Source organism: Otolemur garnettii, unplaced genomic scaffold (genome assembly GCF_000181295.1).
Source record: "Otolemur garnettii isolate 467f Iridium unplaced genomic scaffold, OtoGar3 scaffold00146, whole genome shotgun sequence".
Classification (NCBI taxonomy): Eukaryota; Metazoa; Chordata; class Mammalia; order Primates; family Galagidae; genus Otolemur; species Otolemur garnettii.
Genome location: NW_003852541.1, coordinates 1,518,800 through 1,533,806, shown reverse-complemented (window position 1 = coordinate 1,533,806; position 15,007 = coordinate 1,518,800). Strand labels below are relative to the sequence as shown.

At 52.6% G+C, this 15,007-nt stretch overlaps 1 protein-coding gene across 1 annotated transcript in view; it reads left to right on the top strand.

Moving 5' to 3' along the window:
- Positions 1-15,007, top strand: part of ABLIM2 (actin binding LIM protein family member 2) — a 189,812-nt gene that overhangs the window by 107,320 nt on the left and 67,485 nt on the right. The window contains exons 8-9 of the mRNA XM_023518759.1: positions 3,957-4,015; positions 10,796-10,873. Coding sequence (XP_023374527.1) covers positions 3,957-4,015; positions 10,796-10,873 — 137 coding nt within the window. The remainder of the gene's footprint in view (positions 1-3,956; positions 4,016-10,795; positions 10,874-15,007) is intronic.

Below are 15,007 nucleotides of genomic sequence, written 5' to 3'. Positions count from 1 at the left end.
CCAGAGAAACGTGTATACTGAGTGTGAGAGATGGTCCCGAGAAACGTGTATACTGAGTGTGAGAGGTGGTCCAAAGAAACGTGTATACTGAGTGCGAGAGATGGTCCAGAGAAAGTGTATACTGAGTGTGAGAGATGTCCAGAAAAATGTGTATACTGAGTGTGAGATGGTCCAGAGAAACGTGTATACTGAGTGTGAGAGATGGTCCAGAGAAACGTGTATACTGAGTGAGAGATGATCCAGAGAAACGTGTATACTGAGCGTGAGAGATGGTCCAGAGAAACATGTATACTGAGCATGAGAGATGTCCAGATAAATAAGTACATCGCAAGAACAAACCACAAAGAGGCAGCTTTGGTTTCTGGCAGAGACGCTGTCGTTCCTGAAGCAGAGAAAGGAGGGTAAGGGATGTAGCTCTGCCGAGACTGGGGCGCCAAGTCAGGGGTCTGCTGGGCTCCTTCTCCACTGCCATGGACGGGTCAATGTCCTTCTCCATGCCATGCAGGAGTTGTCCTTCAGAGATGTCAGTTTCCCTCACATAAGAGTCACTTCCACTTGGTTTTCAAAGCTTTCCTGAATCTGCTCAAATAATTCATTCAAAATAATCTTTACACCAGGGAGGTATGTTTGGGGCGCCATGATCTGGCCTCCTATTTGTGTTTAGGGGGCATGTTCCGACCCGTCTCTCTCCATGTGAGCACAGAGAGTGACACTCTGCTTTGTCACGCAATAACTCCTTCACCTGGTGCTTACCCATTCCCTGAGCCCTCCCTAGTAAAGAAGATTATTCTGACACTTGTTAAAAACAGTAAGGAAGACAGTTCGGGCTGTTACAGCAGAAGTCAGGAGAGAGAAGGGGCTTAATTCCGAATACCACAGGAAGAGTGTGGAGCTATCTCCAAGAGGCAGGGGAGGCGGCGGCACAGGGGAACTACCAGCAGATGGTGGGACTCCTGCTGAAGTCAGACCCAGGACTTAGCCTTGAAAGGTGGGGGTGGTTGAGAATCTGCTAAACTGACTTAGTGGGAGTCTTGTTGTACCTGGACTAGGCAGGACTAAGACCATAGTTGGGGGGGGATGGCTGAGACCAAGGCCAAGATCAAGGTCCAGTTGAGAAGAGCTCTTAGAAGAGCCTGACTGGAGGGCCCCACCCCAGGGCCAGTGAGAGTGGGACAGCCGTCCATGTACTGAAGGCATCCCCAGGACCCAGGCAAGGATGACTCTGGTATCAAGACTTCTCTGTAGCCACTTCTTCCTTTTGAAGATTTCTTCTCTAGTGAGCCCAGAGGCAGACTGGGGTGGGCTGGGCCAGTGGCAAGACAGCCACTGTTGTGGCATCTGCCATGCGTGCCTCCTGCAGGTGCCAAATGACCTCATGTGGCTGTCCTCTCAGGGCTATATGTCAGACAGGGCTCCCTTTCTGAAGCTGAGCCCAGTGGGTGACATCAGATTGGATGGCCTCATCGCCAGTGTTGCCCTTGTTCCTTGAGTCTGCTTGAGAGCCTGTGAAGGGATCCTTTGGGCCCACCCCGCAACACTGGAGTACTGGGGCAGGGATGCTGGGCCCCACAGTGTCAGCACCATTGTGCTCTCAGATGACAGCCCTACTGAGGCCATGCAAAATGGCATGGGACAGCCGCCTGGGATGTGAGCTTGTGTCCAGAGTAGCCTGGTCTTAGGAACAAAGACATTGTTCATTTCTAAAGTGGGACCTGCTGTGACAATCTGTAGGGTGTTGAAGCCATACCCACCCCCCTCCAGGCCTTGAAGTTCCCAATCTGTCAGGCCAGGGTGGTGACTGTCAAGCTCTGCTCTATGAAGTGGCCTCTATGGGGCCCCTGCCCCACCTGCTCATCCCACCCAAGGCCCTCTGCCTGGCCTGCCTGGGTGTCGGGGCCCAGGCAGATGTTAGCGACAGGTGCAGTGTCTGCATAGGAGCCCCACAAAGCATGGGTGCAGGCGCTCCCCAGGGCCTCAGCTCCACCCCCGCCCCCAGCACAGGCTCCTTCCCCCATTTGGGAAGCGCCTGCACCCATGCTTTGGGTGTGCACTGACATCTGGAGCCCAGATTAAAATGACCCTTGATACTACTTTTTCCCACTGAGGCAACAAAGATGAAAAGGAAGCCCTAGCCCCTGTGTTTGTGAGAATTCAAGGGAACAGCTCCCTTACCCTGCTGGTGGGGGTGAACATGGGAATTGCCAGAACTCTCCAGAGCCTGAACTTGTCCTTGCCCTTTGAGCCAAGACTCCATTTCTGGGAAGAATGCTGGAGCCCTGCGGTGCTGCTGACAAATAAACAAGGGAGAGGAGGAGAGATAAATTCACATCCATCCTCACGATGGAACGTTAAGCAGCTTCTAAAGTTGCATTATTTGATATTTAATTGTGAGGAAATGTTCAAGAGATTTTTAAGCTATGTATGTGCACGTGGGTCGCATTCCGTTTAGAATGCCCACATATACCAGAAGGTGGCCTGCAAAGAGTGGGTGAGAGATTACAGATGATTTTAATTTTCTTATTGATACTTTCGTAGGTTTCCATAAGTTTTAATAAGGAACTGTAGCAGCAGAAGTCTATTACCTTTATAATCATAAAAAAGTTAGAAAATAATGTTTCATACGCGCTCAGATGCACACACGCACATAAGCTTCAGTCACAGTCTCTCAGAGCTCTGTACAGACATACTCTGCTCCCAGGGAGGAGTGGTGATCGAACCCAATGGCCTGGAAGGCTTTGCAAGCAGGGAATGGGCTGAGTTCTTGATTCTACACATGGCTTTAAGCCTCTTCTGTGTGCCCGGTCTGCGGGGCTTGTTGGGGGCTGTGCGAGTGGGTTGGGAGTGGCAGATGAGAGAATGAACCAGACACCCAGTCCTGGCAGCAGCAGATGTGTGGTCTCAGGGAGCAGCGGGTACAGCTGAGGTTCAGGGGCACCTGAGAGGAGAAGCAAGAAGAATTGGGAGGTGGGCAGGGGAGCTGCCATGCGTTAAGCTTCCCTGCCTGAGAATGGTCATGTGATGCGGCTACATTTGCATGCAGCTCCCCACCCACTTTTCCAATCATTACCTCTACTTGTTTCATTAAATTCACCCAGTGACCTGATGAGGCAAGATTATTATTCGCTCTCTTTTTAGGTGATCAAAAGCAAAGGCTCAGGGCAGGTTGAGGTTGAATTAGATGAGCAGAATGCCAGGGATGTAGGGGTGCTTGGTCCCTGGCGACCTTTTTATGTGGAGGATAATGGCTGTTGACATGAGTGACTGGGCAGAGCTGACAGGCGAAGAAACTGAGGCACAGAAAGCCTCAGAGATAGTGAATTAGTGACAGGGTCGGGCTGACATTGGACGCTCATGCCCAATTCCCACCCCACGCCCTGTTCTTCACTCCACACCCTAAGGAGTAGGCCAGCTTCCCACCTGAGCTCTTCCCTTCCTGCCTCTCAGCTGGGAGCCCCACCCTCAAAGTCCTCCCCAAGGCTGGACCCCACTCCAACTTCAGTCCCAGCTGTGCCCACAGAGGGTCCCGGCCACTGCCTCAGTGTTGAGCCTACCTTGGTGGGCTTCTGCCCAGGGAGCCTTTTCTCTCTTCCCCTCCCTCTGAGCTTGAGGCCAGCTCACACACACCCTCTTCTGAGAAGCATTTTCTGGCTGCCACTCCCAGCAGGTTCCTCAGGACCCTGTGCCTTTTCCTCTGGGAGCAGTTAGCAAACAGTGGCACCTTTGCCCATTTTTTCCTTGCCAACACCAGGCTATGAGCCCCCTGGGGCAGGCATTGTCATCTGGATGACCCTTGCCCAGTGCCACTCTGGCATGGAGAGGTGCTCAGGGACCGCTTGGAGGGTGGCATTCAAGTGAGTGGCCCCACATAGACTGGCCCCCTTCTCTGATTCTCTGCCTGGGCCGCTCTGTCATGGGAAGTCACTGTAATCCTTTCCCTTTTGGGAATTTGTCAACAGGTTCCTCCATCTGGCATCCAGCCTGCCGAGAAGCCGCCAGAACTGAAGACAAAAACAAGGTTAGTAGAATTTACTAGTTTCTCCGAGGTATTTTTCAGTGTTCAGGTGTCATCTCCATGCAATTAGAGGACACTGGCCAGCTGCATGGGCTGCAAGATGGAGGCAACAAGGCTTAGAAGGTGGTGACAGGTTCACAGGCAGCTCGGAAGAGCAGTGATGCAGGGTAGATCAGGAGTGTCTTTGTTTTTTGTTGATGTAACAGAATACCACAGACTGGGTAATTTATTTTTTAAAAGAAGTTTATTTGGCTCATTGTTCTGTAGCTGGAGAAGTCCAAGATTGCAGTACTAGCATTTGGTGAGGGCTACCCCATGGCAGACGAGTGGCAGGCAGGAGGGTGAGACGGTGCCATAGTAAAGCAAGACAGAGAGAAAAAGAGGGCTAAGCTCCCTCAATGACCAAGCCGCTCCTGCAATAATAGCATTGATCCATTCATGAGGGGGAGCTCTTACATTGCGCCATTACATTGCAAAGGTCCCACCTCCTAACACTGCCAGGAAGGCCACCATGTTTCCAACATGTGAGCTCTGTGGGGGACACATTCAAACCATGGCAAAGGGACATTTAGGAGCCTCTGTGCACACGCCCTGCTGACCTCTTCACTTATTCTGTGAACACCAATGGCTGTGAGAGCTCGGGAATAACTGCCATTAGAGGGGCCCAAACAGTCCCCAAGACCACCTTCACTTCTGCCACCAACTGCAAGTTCAAGGGCTCTCCTCTGAACTTCTCTCAGGCTTGATAATTCACTGGAAGGTCTCAAGACCTCATGGAAGGCAGCATCCTCACAGTGACAGTTCATTTTGAGGAAGGATTCAGAGTGATGTCAGCCAAGGAGAGAGCCATGTGGGTAGAATCAGGGGAGTCCCAAACACCAGGCTTCTGTCACCCTCTTCCCAAGGAGTCAGGACAGGTCACCATGGGACAGAATACACAGAGCATTGGTAGCCAGGAAAGTTCAGTGTCCTGAGGTGTTATTGGGGCTCCAAGGCATAGGTGTGATTGGTTGTTTGATTCATGGCCTACTTGGTGGATCCCACTTGCCAGCTGGGATACCATGTAACCCAAACCTCCCACCCTGAGTCATGTAATTGGCTGCCCCACCCTAAGATGGACAGGCATGGCCAGCCCTCTCTTCAAACAAAGGTGCTCCTCTCAGGTGAGACACAGATTACTTCCCAGAAACAGAGAGCAAGGCCAAACCTCTCTTTGGATAGGCTGAATCCTCTACTGCACAGACACCCTGCTATGCCCCAGGCACAGGGGGTGCAGTCATGAGCAAGCAGGGGTCGCCTGGCCACCCTGGAGCTTATACCCCAGAAACTCACACCTCACCAAGAAAACAGCAGCAGCAGGTGGCTGAAGGATGCCAACAGGATGTCCTAAGAAGGCTGGCAGGGGAGAACACATTAGATGAGAGGTCAGAGAAGGTCTTCAGAGGAAGCCAGCTTAGAGCAAAGGGGCAAGAGCGTCCCCCATGATGAGGGCAGGAGTGTCAGCAGGGCCAACACCAGTACTCAGGCGTCAGCAGGGCCAGCACCAGTGCTCAGGTGTCAGCAGGGCCAGCACCAGTGCTCAGGTGTCAGCAGGGCCAGCACCAGTGCTCAGGTGTCAGCAGGGCCAGCACCAGTGCTCAGACCCTGAGGCAGGAAGAAGCCCAGCCAGCTCTAGGAGCTAAGAGGAGGCTAGTAGTGGTGCCTGGAGGGAGAGAGGAATTCCCGCTGCCACCCACTCACCTGGAGCCCAGCTCCCCCCATGCAAGTGCACCTCTGCCCTTTGGACTATGCCCTCTTTGGGCTCTGCACCTTTGCAAATGCTGTTCCTTCTACCAGGCAGGCCCACCCTCCCCTTGCATCCTGGAAGACTACTCTGGAGCCTTTAAGACCCACCATAAATGTCATCGCTGAAGACTTTGCCAACTGCTCCCTATCACCTCACATCCTCCCTCACTCCACCCCTGCCAGCTAGATAGCTCACAGGGAACCTGTGTGCTACGTCATAGAGCCCCTACCCCATCAGATCATGCCAGATATCCCCACTGAGGTCCATTTCTTGTTCCAGAATCCCCAGCTGCTGGCAGGAGTCCTGGCATGTGGCAGAGGCTTGGTGCTTGTTAAATGAAGGAAGGAACTGAATCTAGTGGGTGAATGCAGCCCAGAGGAACCACAGACCAGGTGCCTGTGTGCAGGCCCTCACCACGAGCCTCAGGCCACAGGGCTCGGGGCAGAGGACAGGCCCCCATCTGGCTTAGGGTCTCAGGGTCTGTGGCCCAAGGGCGTCCCTACAGCCCAGGTCAGGCCACATCCTGGTCCATCCCCAGGACCCCTGACCTCCTGCTTCCTCCCCCACTAGGTTCCTAGCCCCACCCAGGCCACTGAATAGCTACCTGGAGGGTCTGGAGTGATGCAGACATCCTGTAGCCACAGCGAGGGCTCCTTTTTGAGAAATGGCGACACAGCAGTGGAGCCCGCAGAGCACAAAGCGCTCTGTTCAAGTGTCTGACGGGGTCTGGACAGAATTCAGGAGCAGGATTTTCTGAACTATGCTGTGTGACACTGGTGTCATGAACCCTGGGAGGGTGGCTCCTTCACTGACCAGTGTGTCCTGGCCACTTAAGACACCCAGCTGCAGGTGGGGGTGAGAGTGAAGGAAGAGTCCCAAGGGCAGCTGCAGGAGGAGTCGGCAGGGAACAGGCAGGGCCACGGGGGAAGCCTGGCAGCCAGAGGCCTGGGCAGAGGCTGCTCCATGACTCCCTGACCCTGTCTCAGTACTTCTGCATCTGGCTGCCTCCTTCAGCTGCGGAATAGTGAACCCTGCCCGTGGGGAGGGCAGTAAGTTGTAGTGCAGTGTCAATGCTTTTGTTATCTGGAGTGGCTGCTGGGGTTCATGGTTCATTCTCCCAACCATCCCCTGCTGCCCATGCCTCAGAGACAAGCAGGGCAGCATTCTTGCCCTCAATGAGCCATGGCCTGAGACTCTAAAGAGGCCTGGGGTCTTGAGTGTTGTCTGGAAAGAGGCCTGTTGAAGGGGTCTGAGTGGGCCTGGCTATTAAATCGCGCTCCTGGCACTTACACACACGTGAGGAAACCCTGTCTTCTGAAACTGACAGGGTAGAAGAGGAAGACTCACAGGCCACATTTGGGTCCCCTCAAAGACAGGGTAGAGTGTCCTGCACCAGCTGTAGCACTGGTTCTGGGGTGTGCAGGAGGCTGGGCACTGGCTGACCTGGTGGCAGCAACTCCGCCCTCAGCATTGATGCCTGCTTTGCTGACCTCCAGGTCACTGACCCACGAGTGGGGAGGCCCTCTGCATAGCCAGATACTGCCTAGACAGGGAAGAAGGGGGTCCTTGTCCTCATGGGCCTGGGTAGGGAGTTAGCTTCCTGGGCTCTGTTGTTCACAGATGAGTTTGAAACAATTATTTTAAAAAGAGAACTAGTTGGCTTTGGTCAGGAAATGGGGCAGAGGCTGGGCAGCCTGAAGACACCTGCCTACAGAGTGGGCAGGTCTGGCCAGCTCACATGGGCCATCAGCCCCTAAGAAAGGCAGCAGGAGGTGGCAGCAGCATTATTAATGCTGAAACTGCCACATTACCCAATAATCAAGAGGAGAAATGCTACACGGTCTGGCACCTGTGCTCAGCAATTGTGTAACGGGCCCTCTGCTGGGCTTCGGGACCCACAGAGGAGCCAGCTCCACCCCTGCCTCAGGGTTGCTGTCCAGCAGGAGAGGCCAGTGCCTACACTCCAGATCCATGCGAGGATGCGGGGAGGAGGGTGGGTGGTACACTGGTCTCCTCAGCCTGGAAGATATTCCTGACAGCAAGGCTGCCCCACCCCCTCAGGATGGGAGCGCCTCAGGACAAGTACCGCCTGTGAGATGTCCCTGGACATCTGCCAAGGGTGTGGTCCCAAGTTTGTCCTTGGGCATTTGATTGTATGGGCATTCAGCACACAGCTACGAAGCATCTACTGTGTATGTTCTGAAGCTGGGTGGCTGGGATACGGAGGAGCTCCCTGTCTGGCAGGGAAGGCAGGTGTGGACCGCAGCCTCTGAGGTACAGGGTGCTGGGCTGTCAGCCAGGGAGGGCAGAGCCCAGGTGGGCTGGGGGTCACAGCCAGTGCCCCGGAGCTGTGACCTGCAGCCCAGCCCAGTCCTGGCCCTGAGTCCTATGTCAGGGTTTCAGGGCCATGGAGTGGAGGGGTGGCCATGTGCTTGCTGGGTAGCCAGAGATGAGCCCCAGGAATGGTGACAGTGGCCTCAGGGACAGGCTCTCACTCTAGCTAGAGGCTGGGTGACTTTGGGGCAGGAATCCTGTGTTCCTTCTGAATAAGGCCTCCCTGTGTACAGAGGCCAGAGCTGGTGGTCAGTGTGGGTGTGAGGCTGGGAGGAAACGGCCTTGTCAAGACTGCCCAAGAGGCCAAAAGCAAGGCCATTTTAGGTGAATGTGACCAGGAATGTCCTACTAGAATTCTCAGCAGCAGCCAAGAGTCATAGAACAAGCTTTGGCCTCGGAGTCCAGCTCTGCCTCATCCCAGCTATGTGACCTTGGGCAACTTATTAGCCCTCTCTGAGCCTCAGCTTCTAGACTTGAACATGGAGTTGAGAGGGGTCGACCTTAATGGGAATCAGGCGTCCCTGTCACTGTTGTAGGATCGCTGCATCCCTAGGGAGAAGTTGGAGAAGCCGGTGGGGATTGGAGCTGGATGAGCTCCCAGCACTCCTGCCTCTGAAGAGGAGGATATGGACTTTCATTGCAAAGCTCCTTTGGGCAAATTGGAGTCACAGTAGAAAGTCAGAAAAAGCTCCAGTGTCTCCTGCTGAGGAAAATGCCCTCTGTGCAGCTCCTTCTGCTCGTTGAGCTTGGGGCAGCTGTTCCTCCTCCTCCTCCTCACGGAGCTGGGACCGGAGAGGGGAGTGGCAGCACACCAGCCTCTCATTCAGACCTGCCTCAAACCTGCTCCTAGCAAACCAGCCTCCAGGGCCCATGCTGAAACCCACCAGAGCTCCCTTCCTCCTAAGCATAACCACCCATCTGTGCCCAAGTTCACTTGGAGTTTGTAATGTATTCCTGGGAGACATTCTTGTCAATGCTCTTGGTCCACTCAGCTTAGGGGAACATGGAACATTTTGCTTAAAATCCCCAATGTTATTCTGCTTTGCAGAGAAGAAAGGGCTTTCCTTGTCAAGGTCGTCTCATAAGCCCAACTTGAGCTGAAATAGTAGTCATGAGAATTGTTCAGTGCTAAGCACCTCATCTCTGATCTAGCCCTCAGAAACAAACAGCTACTTTCTGGGAGGTGCTTTCATTTTATGGAAAAGGCAGCTGAAACTCAAAGAGTATTTTTAACGTACAAAATTTAGGCATGATCATTTTTGGCCTATAAAACTTGTGATCTTGCCCTAGGGACAGCAGTACATGCCTTGGAGTCACCCACCTTCTTTGCAGGTGGCATGTGGTGTTATGCTGTCTGAGGTGTGGTCAGGGACTCAGCCTTGATTGGATTTCAGAAGCCCCATTCCAGGGGACAGACAAATCCTTGAGTTAGTGCCCGACTGTTGTGCTGAGGGAGGCCAGGAAGGCCTCAAGGGGGAGGAGGAGGGGGAGATGGCAGCCAAGCCTGGTCCTGAAGGAGGAGCAGGAGATGCCAGGCATAGTGAGGGGCTGTGCTGAGCTGAGCCAGAGGGGCTGCAGAGCTGGAGGCCTGAACATCACGCCCCCTCCCTCTTCTCTTTCCTTTCTAGAAGCAGAACAAAATCTTCAATCACATTTGTCGGGGTACAACCCCAAATGCCTTGCTGGTTTGTCCCACTCTCTACCATGTGGTCCCCTGTCTGATCCTGGTGGCCTGCTGGGTGTAGGAACTGGCTGTCACCTGCAGGAGGTGGGCGAATGGGCTCGAGCTGCAGCCTGTGTTAGCCTGCGGGGGCTGCCCTAGCAAGGTCCCACAGCTTGGTGGCTTACACAATAGAAATGTGTCTTCTCAGGGTTCAGGAAGCTGAAAGTTCAAGGTCAAGGCGTCTAGATGTCCGTCTTGTCCCTGTGTCTGTGTCCTAGTCTCCTCTTTCTATGAGGACACGAGGCATATTGAACTAGAGCCCACCTGCAGACCTCATTTTACCTTAGTTACCTCCTTAAAGGTGCTACCTCCAGGCTCAGCACCCGTGGCTCAAGCAGCTAAGACGCTAGCCATGTACACAAGCAGGGGTGCACAAGCAGGTAGCAGGTGTGATGGCAGCAAGAAGGCTGGAATGAGACCACAGGTGCAATGCTGAGAATGGTCAGTCGGGGAGCTCAGCAGCTGTTTCTGAGACATGGGGACAGCAGGTGCCCCTGGTGCTGAGAAAGGCCGGGCTTTGGGGTCAGGCTGGAGATGGTCCCAAAGAGTGGCAACAGGAGCAGGAGTGATTCCAGAGACCTGGGGTCAGTGGAAGACACCACAGCACAGGCTCCTAGGTGGGCAGTGACATCTCTGAGCTGCTGGAGTGTGCCCAGGCTCAGACGTGCCCAGCTGGCTCTCACCCTCAGAGGGCCAGGCCCTTCCCAGGACCAGCTGCCAGGGGGCTGCAGCCAGCCCAGCACCTTGCAGTTTCTCTCACCTAGGACCACCAGGCCCTGTGTCGTCTTGTCACAGCTTTCCAGCCATCCCCTCGGGCCTATGCATTTGTTCTAAGAATTCCTTCAACCCTCAACTAAAAAGAGCAGCCTGACAAGCACTTCTGTTGGAGTGTGAACCCTGATACTCTGCCTTCATCTCCTTCTCTCCCCTCCTTTTTCAGGAAACCAGAACTTCCTCAGAGAGCATCATTTCTGTACCTGCTTCCAGCACCTCAGGGTCTCCAAGCCGCGTGATTTATGTAAGTTGTACCTTTCTATGGAGAGCGGGCAGGGCAGGAGGGTGGAGAGGCAAGAGGGGACCTGGTGCCATTGCTGAGCTGGCCCTGGAGACTGGAGAGTCTCATGGGGCACCTGCTGTGGGGCCAGCTCTCTCGTCACAGAGTTCGGTGCAGGTTTTAGAAGGCTGACTGAAAGCCTAAAACACGGACATATTTGTTTGACCTGGCAATTCCCCTGGGAACTCATCCCCAATGAACTGGTGACCAGAGCACAAAGTGGTGCGTACACAGCTGTTTGTAATGGTGCACAAACATCACCTCTCCAGTTGATAGAGAGCTTGCCAGGCACCCAGGCGGGACATGCCAGCTTGGTGGACAGCAGCACAGGGCTGTGCATATTCATGGACAAAGCCTTTCCCATGTGTTCCCCGGAAGGAACCTGTGAAGGACGCTATAAACTGTGTGATCCCATTTTCCTCAGAGTGTGTGTGTCTACACCCTCATGCATATGCACATATAAGTATAAAAATGATTAGAAACATTTTAACAAGCTGTTAACAATGATTTCTCCTGAGTGGCAAGATTAGAAATGGGAGATTATTATTTGCTGACATTGCTTATGTCAATACCAAAATTTCTCGTCTAGCTGAAAGCCCCAAGGTGAATAGTAATAGATGGCATACCATGGAAGAGGGGGACATGCAGGCCCCCTCTACCACCAGAACTGGCTAAAGGGCTGGTGACATGGACAAGTCACTTCTGCCATACACACACCTAGGCCAGGACCTCAGGTATCTGTGTCACAATGGGGATTGGTTCAATCTTTTCCTTTTTTGAGACAGAGTCTTTGTTGCCCTGGGGTAGAGTGCCTTGGTGTCACAGCTGACAGCAGCCTTAAACTCTTAGGCTCAAGTGATCCTCTTGCCTCAGTCTCCCAAATAGCTGGGACTACAGGCATCTGCCACAATGCTTGGCTAGCTTTTCTATTTTAGTAGGGATGGGGTCTTGCTCTTGCTCAGGCTGGTCTCAAATTCCTGAGTTCAAGCAATCCACTGGCCCGGGCCTCCCAACGTGCTAGGGTTACAGGCGTGAGCCACCACATCCAGCTGGGTTCAATCTTTTGTATGCTTCTTCTCCACTCTTTTTATTTTTTTGCGGTTTTTGGCTGGGTCTGGGTTTGAACCCACCGCCTCCAGCATATGGGGCTGGCGCCCTACTCCTTGAGCCATAGGCGCCGCCCTTCTTCTCCACTCTTAATCTCTCAAGATAGTTGGGCACAGGGGCATCCCTGGCGTTGATCCTGATGACCCTGACAGTAAGGGTACTAGTCCTTAGGTAAGGTGACACATTGCTAGCCCAGAGCATAAAGGGCACTATGGTACTTTGGGGTGTGCACTTTGGGGCTCAGACAGGTACCTGGAGTCCCCAGTTTTGCTGTGTGCCTCAGGTGAGGCGTTACCCAACCTGCAACCCTGAAAGCTCATCTGTGAGCTGTGGAGAGCACAGCACAGCTGTCCAGGCGCTGCCTTTGAGGCTCTGAGCCCAGCCCCAGCCCAGGAGAGGAGCTTAGGAAATACTTGCTACTGTCATGTTGTTGCCACCTGTGATTGCCTGCTGGGGCTTTCAGAACCAAGTATCACAGACTGGGCAGCTTCAACAATGGAAATTTATTACCTTGAAGTTTCAGAACCTAGATATCCCAGATCACCGTGGAGGCCAGGCAGATTTCTCCGAGGCCTCTCTCCTGGACTTGCAGGCGACCACCTTCTCCCTGTGTCCTCACATGGTTGTCCCTCTGTGCATGGCTATGTCCTAATCTCCTTTTCTTATAAGGACACCACGCAGCTTGGCTTAGGGCCCTCCTAATGACCTTATGTTAACTTAATGACCTCTTTAAAGTTCCTATCTCCAAACACTGTCACACTCTGATTGTCTAGGGATTAGGACTTTATAAGCATAGGAATTTGGGTGGGGGACATAGTTCAGCTCACAATACTATCACCATCATCATGAATAATAATAATTAAGATTATTATTGTTTAAATGAGGTAATGTTTGTGTAGGGTGGAAAGCTGTGATACCTTTCCTCACCCATTGCATGGGTCATGGACAACACTCCCATAACAAAAGACAGATTAGCAAGAAAAGAGCAGAATAAACTTATTTAATGACAGTGAAATAGAGGAGAGACAAGAGCAGGAGAAGGCCAGAGACTTCTGAGTCTCCCATTGGCCTTTCTTTCAAAGCCCTCAGCCTGCTTATTTAGTTGTTTTCTGAGCTCTGGGTTTGCGAAGTGCTTTGCACAGGCCTTAGTGCACGGTAAGCACACAGCAGCGGCAGCTGTTGATGTCAACTCCATGGCACATAGTAACTATTCATCTAACGTGAGCTTTTTAAAAAAACAAATTGGCATTTGCCAAGGGATTAGGAATTGTAGTGACCCTGTGGCCATGAGATAAGAAGTATCAGAGCCGGGCTTTGAACCCCAATCTCTGTGACCCCCCAAACTGGGTTTTCTCCAGGGGACCCTATTGCCCAGTGCTGAAAACAGAGATAGTGGGTCCTTTCTTCTTGCATCAGATAGTTATGAGCACAGCCCAGAACCAAGCCCCAGGCTGGGACCTGGGAACCCAGCTGTGGTCAGGTCAGGTGGTGTCCCTATTCTCAGGGGTCTTCTGTCCCATGGGAGGGATGGGGCAGATGCTATGCCCAGCTTTCAGGTGAGATGCATGCCCAGGAGCAGGGCGGGATACTGGTAATTGAGAAACTTCTGCACCAACTGAGTGTGCACCTGGGAGGGGCTAGGCACACTGTGGCCTCGGGAGGGGCCCACTCCATGCTGCCCTCAGAGGCCGTGCCTTGTTCATGTTGGCATCAGGCAAAAAACGCACACAGTGGGAGCTCAATAGATTATGGGCTTTTGAAATAATCTGTTTTGCTGTTTTTTTTCCATTACAAAAGTAGTCTGCATTTTTTCTTTGAAAAAATCGTGATCAGCACAAAGGAGAAAATTAATACTATTTATTATCCCGCCAGCCAGAGCGCCCGCCACTGACGCTATGCAGTGCAGCCTTTGGGTCTCTTTTCTCTGTACGTGTGTGTGATTTTTTTAACAACATGAGGTCATTTTGAACATATTAGTTTGTAACCCTTTTTTCACCGTGCATACTATAAAAGCAGCATTATTACATTATAGATTATTATTGCCTGGATTCTATTGTAATGATAACGTCACATGTGGCCATATTATTGTTTATTGTGTTGGGCAGAATATGAGAAGGAAAAAAACAGAGAAAACACTGGTGCATTTCCCCCACACCCCCGTGGCCTTCTGCCAGTTAGAGAGCTTAGCCTGTTGTCACAGCAACTACCCAAGGACTTGGCATGGGAGGAAATAGATCTACAAGGCCACTTAGCAAACTGCTGGGGGTGGGTGGGTGGGCGTGAAGGCTGGTGGCATCCCTGCACGCTGCTGTCAGGGGCTGGGCTAAGAAAGCTGGCGGGACAGGCCAACACTGCTGATCATCACTCCTGAGAGGGGATGGAAGTGGGAAAGGGAGGATGTGGACCTGTGAAATGTCACTCCAGGCACCTCACTCTCAGAAGGAAGGCCCTGAGAGTTTACCCAACTTCTGCAAATACTTGGTTGACTCTTTCAATTGACAAGTCTGCTGTCAAGCTCAAAGTTAGAGAGAGGAACTCAGTAATGATTTGTGGCCCTGCAGGGGATGACATAGAAAAGCATCTTTGCTTAAAGGGAAGAAATTTAACCCAGATGAGGAGGAGGCTCCAGGGAAGGTACCCTAGAGGAGAGAATCCTCAGCTGAACCTGGAAGGGCTGGAGGATGAGCCAGGGAAGGAGGGCTTGGAAGGGCACATCCCAGGAAGGGAACAGCCTGGGCAAAGCCCTCAGGCTCTGAGTGATTGGGACCTGTAGGGAGTTTATTATGGCGAGTGGCAGTGATAAGCAATTAAACAAGGACCAGATCATGCAAGGGCCTAAGTTAGGATTCTCCTGAAGGCAGAGATTAGCAGCTAAAAGATTCCAACAAGAGATAGATCATCATGGTTCTAAATGGTAGGCTCAGAATTTGATCCCAGGTTTTGAACCCTGCCTGGGTCTCCAAAAGGGCAGCCAGGGGTCCTATTCACAAA